The 6,000-nt window shown below is 46.0% G+C and overlaps 1 protein-coding gene across 1 annotated transcript in view; it reads right to left on the bottom strand.

Annotated features, from left to right (window-relative positions):
• LOC139729225 (alpha-aminoadipic semialdehyde dehydrogenase-like) overlaps positions 1-5,362 on the bottom strand; it is a 52,084-nt gene extending 46,722 nt beyond the window's left edge. Inside the window, exon 1 of the mRNA XM_071640158.1 lies at positions 5,097-5,362. Coding sequence (XP_071496259.1) covers positions 5,097-5,279 — 183 coding nt within the window. The 5' untranslated portion in view covers positions 5,280-5,362. The remainder of the gene's footprint in view (positions 1-5,096) is intronic.
• Between the last annotated feature and the right edge of the window lie 638 nt (positions 5,363-6,000).

Genomic DNA, 6,000 nt, shown 5'->3' on the forward strand with positions numbered 1-6,000 from the left:
CAAACGCTGCGGCAAACTCAATCACTGGGAAGCCTGTTGCAGATCGAAGCAAAGTGGACAAAAGCAGAAAGCCAAGAGAGGAGGCTCCTACACAAGTAAAGCTCACAAGAATGCAGTGCACGAACTGCAAGAGGAAAACAGCACCTGTTGACGAGTTTTGAAAACCTGAAGTTTGAGACCATCACTATCGACTATGTCAAGAACAATGAAATGTTTGCTGAGATCAAGGTGGATCTCGGAAACAGAAAGGGGGACATTGAAGGCTAAGGCAGACACCGGAGCCCAAGGCAACATTTTACCCCTACGAATATACAGACAGATGCACCCAAACAACATCGACGCAAAAGGGAACCCAGTCAAGGACACACTGAAAAAGTGTCAGACCATTATCACCGGATATAACAAGAATGTTATCCCTCATCTAGGTGTACACACGATGAACTGTCGGTACAGAGATCGGGAAGCAGCTTCCGACTTTTACGTTGTCGACACTGACGGCCCTGCAATCCTTGGCTTGCCCTTGTGTACTGAGCTCCAACTTATAATCATAAACTGTGGAATGGAGCAACAGCTGAGTTGTCCCATCCAGAACGAGGAGCACTTGAGAAGTTTGTACCCAGACCGGTTTGAAGGAATCGGTAACTTCAAAGGCGAGCATCACATAGTCATCGATAAGGAGGCACCCCCAGTCATCCACCCTCCGAGACGGTGCCCCATTAACATCAAAGACGACATCCAGACTGAGATTGACCAGATGGTTGAGCTAGGCGTGATTACACAGGTACAGGAACCGACCGATTGGGTGTCAAGTCTCGTGTATGTCCAAAAGCCTAACGGAAAGTGGCGGATTTGTCTGGATCCAAGAGATTTGAACAAGGCAATAAAGAGAAGCCACACCTCAATGCCAACCATCGATGAAACCAGACATAGGTTCGAAGGAGCAACAGTGTTCTCCACCTTGGATGCTAAACATGGGTATTGGTCAGTCAAACTTGACGAAGAATCAAGCCGACTCACAACGTTCAACAGCCCCTTTGGGAGATATCGGTTCAAGAGACTCCCTTTTGGACTCTGCACATCCCAGGATGTATTCCAGACGAAGATGAACCAAATCCTAGAAGGGTGCTCAGGAGTAATCTGCATGGCAGATGACATTGCTGTGGTAGGAAAAACTGTAGAAGAGCATGATGCCAACCTACACAACTTGATGCGAGTCGCCAGTAAACATGGACTTGTGTTCAACTGGAACAAGTGTAGGATCAAGCAGGAGAGCATTCGCTTCTACGGCTTAGTGTTCGACAAACACGGCGCTCACCCCGACCCTCAGAGAGTAGAAGCAGTTCAAGCTATCCAAGCTCCTACATCTCAGCGAGAGCTACAAGAGTTCCTAGGAATAGTGACCTACATGTCGCCCTTCATTCCTAACCTGTCAAGTTTGACAGCACCGCTACGAGACCTGCTAAAGAAGGACACAACATTTGCATGGTCACCTTCGCACCAGATGGTATTCGAGAAGACCAAGGCTGCAATATGCCAAGATGTCACCTTAGCATACTTCGACCCAACGAAGGAAGTAGTGCTCGAGGTCGATGCTTCTTCAAGAGGTCTTGGAGCAGCACTCACGCAGCAAGGCCGACCTATAGCATTTGCATCCAAGTCACTGACAGACACAGAACAACGCTATGCAAACATAGAAAGAGAGATGTTGGCGGTGGTCTACGCTTGTGAAAAGTTTCACAGCTACATATGTGGAAGACGTTTCACCGTTCTTTCCGACCATAAACCTCTTGAGATGATAACACTGAAGAATCTCGGAGCAGCACCCCCAAGGCTGCAGAGATTACTCCTCCGACTGCAAGGATACGATATGGTAGTCAGGTACAAGCCAGGCAAGGACATGCTCCTCTCTGACGCTATGTCCAGAGTACATCCACTTCCAGACGAAAGAACAGAAGAGCCACTCCAGGTCAACTTTGTTATGTTCTCAGACCAGAAGTTGACAGAGATACGTCAAGCCACATCGCAAGATCCAGAGCTTTGTGCTCTCCGAGACGAAATCATCCAAGGATGGCCTGATGAAAGACGTGAATTGAGTCAGAACCTTCGAAAGTACTGGCCATATAGAGACGAATTATCCGTCGAAAATGGTGTACTACTCAAGGGATCGAGATTGATCATCCCGGCAGGATTGAGAGCAGAATACCTGACCAAAATACACGAGGCCCATCAAGGAGTCACCAAGTGTCAGCTGCGGGCAAAATCCTGCATTTTCTGGAATGGAATCAACAAGGACATCGAAGAACTAGTTGGCAAGTGTCCGATCTGCCAGAAATACGGCAACGCACAACCAGCTGAACCCCTCAGGCCTCAGGAGATACCGTCAAGGCCTTGGCAAGTTGTTGCAACCGACATCTTCATGCTTGAAGGAACAGAATACCTGCTGATAGCAGACATGTACTCCAAGTACCCTGTAGTACGGAAGATGCCAAACCATCCAACAAGCACAGCTGTCATCAATGCCCTGAAAGAGGTGTTCTCGGAACAAGGAACCCCTGAAAAGCTCGTTAGCGACAACGGCCCTCAGTTTAGCAGCGCACAGTTCCAGACGTTTAAGCATGAATGGAGCTTTATTCATGTGACGTCAAGCCCTAGGTACCCCCAATCCAACGGGTACATAGAACGCCAGGTACAGACTGTGAAAGCTGCCATGAAAAAGGCAAAGGACGGGCATGTGGACCCAAACATAGCCCTCCAGTGCCTTAGAGCAACCCTAATAGATGCACACCTACCATCACCTGCTGAGCTGATGTTTGGCAGAAAAATTCGTACAAACTTACCCGTCCACATTCGTAATCAGGACCCCAGGAGAGATGAAGTGAAACAACGCTTGATGGAGAGACAGGAGAGGCAGAAAGCAGACTTTGACAAAAATACCAAACCACTCCCTCCACTTTCCACGGGACAAAGTGTCCGTGTTCAGAACCAAGAAACCGGGAAGTGGGAAGAAGGCCGCATCGTCCACAAGCGGTCTGAGCCTAGATCATATGATGTAGATACCCATAGTGGTCACGTCCTCCGCAGAAACTGACGACATATCCGTCAAACTCGAGAGACCTACAAACAACCCCAACCATACTCAGACGCAGACAAGTATGAGTATAGCACTTCTCATAGGCAAAACACAAATGCAGACAAACCAAAACACGAGGACAACACAGACACCAACACTCAGTACATTACACGGTATGGACGCCAAGTTCACAAACCAGAAAGATACCGTGACTCTGCGTGAAATGTATATAATACCTTAACATCAAAGTAGATGAAATAGTGTTAAGAAGTAGTTAGTGAACAGCAAGAAGTGTGCAGCGTATGATGAATATAGGTTGTTGTTTTCTTTTAAGGATAAGATGGTATCAGATGATGTATGCACTGTATGGGTATGCTCAGTGTTAATTAATTTCGGATAAGAATACAAAAGTAGTCAATACATAAGATGACAGGAAACGTATTTCAAACGTATTTTGAATCAAGGTTTATGTCACAATATGTCTGTTTGGAAAGCATAGCCACACTTTAGCAAGTGTTGTCAGAATGAACATTCCTTTTTTTTTAGAAAGAAAGGGGGTTGCAGCATGATACCATTAGGTTCATTGGTGTTATATTTCATGCGCTCATGAGCATCATGAGTTATGCTGCAGTTCATCAACACAATAAATAGCAGTAACCATGCTGCCTATTGTTCTCAAGATTTGCCTCCTAAAATGACTGATTTGTAATCTGGACTATCCGTAGAACATAACAGCGCCCCCATATGATCAGTGCATGAAGAAGCTCTCTACCTCGCAAACTGTGCGGACGTGAAAACAGCCCAGTAAATTTTACGTGTAGTGAAAAACTCAGGCGACGCAAGCTAAAAATAGACTGACTTTACGCGCGCGCTACTGCGCACGCTCAGAACTTGACCGAAAGATCGGTCTGTATCTGTCTGTCGGGGAATGTTCCGCGGAGACTGTGTCTGGCTTCACGGATCCCCTCCGTATACAGACCGAAGTCAATGATTGCGGCTCCTGTGTGGAGCAGTCGCGCACAGATCAAACGTTACGATAAACCAAATTTCAGACAGCTTTTTTACATTCAAACAAGTATGACATGACACATTATGCAGCAATATTTGGGATAAATTTCTCACATTGTGCAATCGAAATACTCACATAACCTCGGTTATAATGCAGAAATTTTATCGATATCGCAACATCGCCGTTCGCGAGCAGTAAGTCGCCATTTTGAATCTGTAACAATTGCTAAGCCAATCACATGCGAGGTACGTGTTTTAGTAACACAAACACGTAGAAACTACCTCGCATGTGATTGGCTAATAGATTCATAGTGTATGTTTCTGCAGTTTGAATGTGACGACGCGACAGGCTGTGTTTTACGTTGAAAATTCTCCTGAAATGTTGGATTATTCATTAATCTGGTGAGTGTAACGTATTCTTAAGAAAATAATTTCACCATGCAAGCTTAAATTTGCCGACCTAGGGCCGTGAATTAGACGCAATCGAGAAGGGTGAGGTACCTCACCCAATTTTCCATAGAGACAGTGGTTAAGAACATCCACACAGCAATGGGTACTGCAACCTTCCGTCTGTCTACGGAGGACAGCGTTAATGACAAAATATATAAGAGTCCTCCGGACAGACGGATCTTTCTGTCTAGCTCAGAACATGATTTTTGCCTTTTCCTTTGAACATCCGCGCGTCTAAAATCTAAAGCTCCCTATTATACGGGTAGATTCATTAGCCCAATCGGTCAGATTGACGCCTGTGGCTGTGTTGTGTGTATAGTAGTTACAGCGAGAGCTAGGGCAGCGAGCCAGCGTATACAAATTGATGTAGCAACAGAGTCATAGACACGGAACTAAGAAGGCAAATTTAGCGGAGAAAAGGGAAAATATAATTTGAATACGGTGCAAGGTATGATTGACAGTAGGCCTACCTGCTTGTGCTGCAGCTGGCCTACGACTAACGTCAGCTCTGCAGACTACGCAAAACACAAAAATTGTGACAGGGCAGGCCTTTTAGTGTATCACGTACCTCTCCACTACCGCCCCACTGCGTTCCCGTGTACGCCCCGTCGTTGTCCGATGACAGACCTAGCTCCTTCAACCATCCATACTTGGGATCTTCAATCAGCAAACTCGAGCTAAATCTTGCCAAGAGTGGACGTCTGACGTGTAGAATTTGCCTGCTAACTCTCTTCAGCATAAGCGCAGCCATATTGCTATTGGAGCAGGATCCGTTTTGTAAAGAAATGAGCTACTCTCCACAAACATTAGACTAAAATTTCATCTGATGCCTGATACACGTAGCTCTCCTGCATGCTGTACACGTACGTACACGCACAGTTTACGCACGCACGTGAGCGCTAAAGAATTGAGCTACCGACTGTATTACATAAAGCGTGCGCGCGTTGGAGAGTAGAACAGCAGGCCCATATCCAGGGGTGTGTGTGTGGAGCCGGGAAATGTGCAAACGCCGGGATGTGCAAACGTCTCGCCGGGAAATGTGCAAATTTCATCAACGGGAAATGTGCAAATCATATACTTTAGCGATATTGTGTATAAAGATAGTAGATACACTCCATATCAAAACTGCCCATGAACTTCCACCATTTATATTTTCTTAATGAAATCCTTGACAGATTTTCAACAAAAGTGGCAGGTAGCACGATTATGGCAATGGGATCTCGATTTGTTTATGTAGCCACCCCCCCCCCCCCGAAAAAAGGGGAGGGGGGCCTCAAAGTCCCACGGTTTTATCGAAATTCTTCTTATATTCTCTAACCAAATATGAATGAGCTAGGTTAATTGGTTCTATAAAGACATTGATGACAGTAGTTCAAATTTAATGGCAGATCCAGGGATGCATGGGCACCGGTACCGGCCATAAGTAGGGAGGAGGCTTCAAATTGAAGCCTCAGAGTCCCTAAACTAGTGCT

This window comes from Diadema antillarum, unplaced genomic scaffold (genome assembly GCF_040938485.1).
Source record: "Diadema antillarum isolate AM-2024a unplaced genomic scaffold, OU_Dant_1.0 seq00000226_RagTag, whole genome shotgun sequence".
NCBI classification, from domain to species: Eukaryota; Metazoa; Echinodermata; class Echinoidea; order Diadematoida; family Diadematidae; genus Diadema; species Diadema antillarum.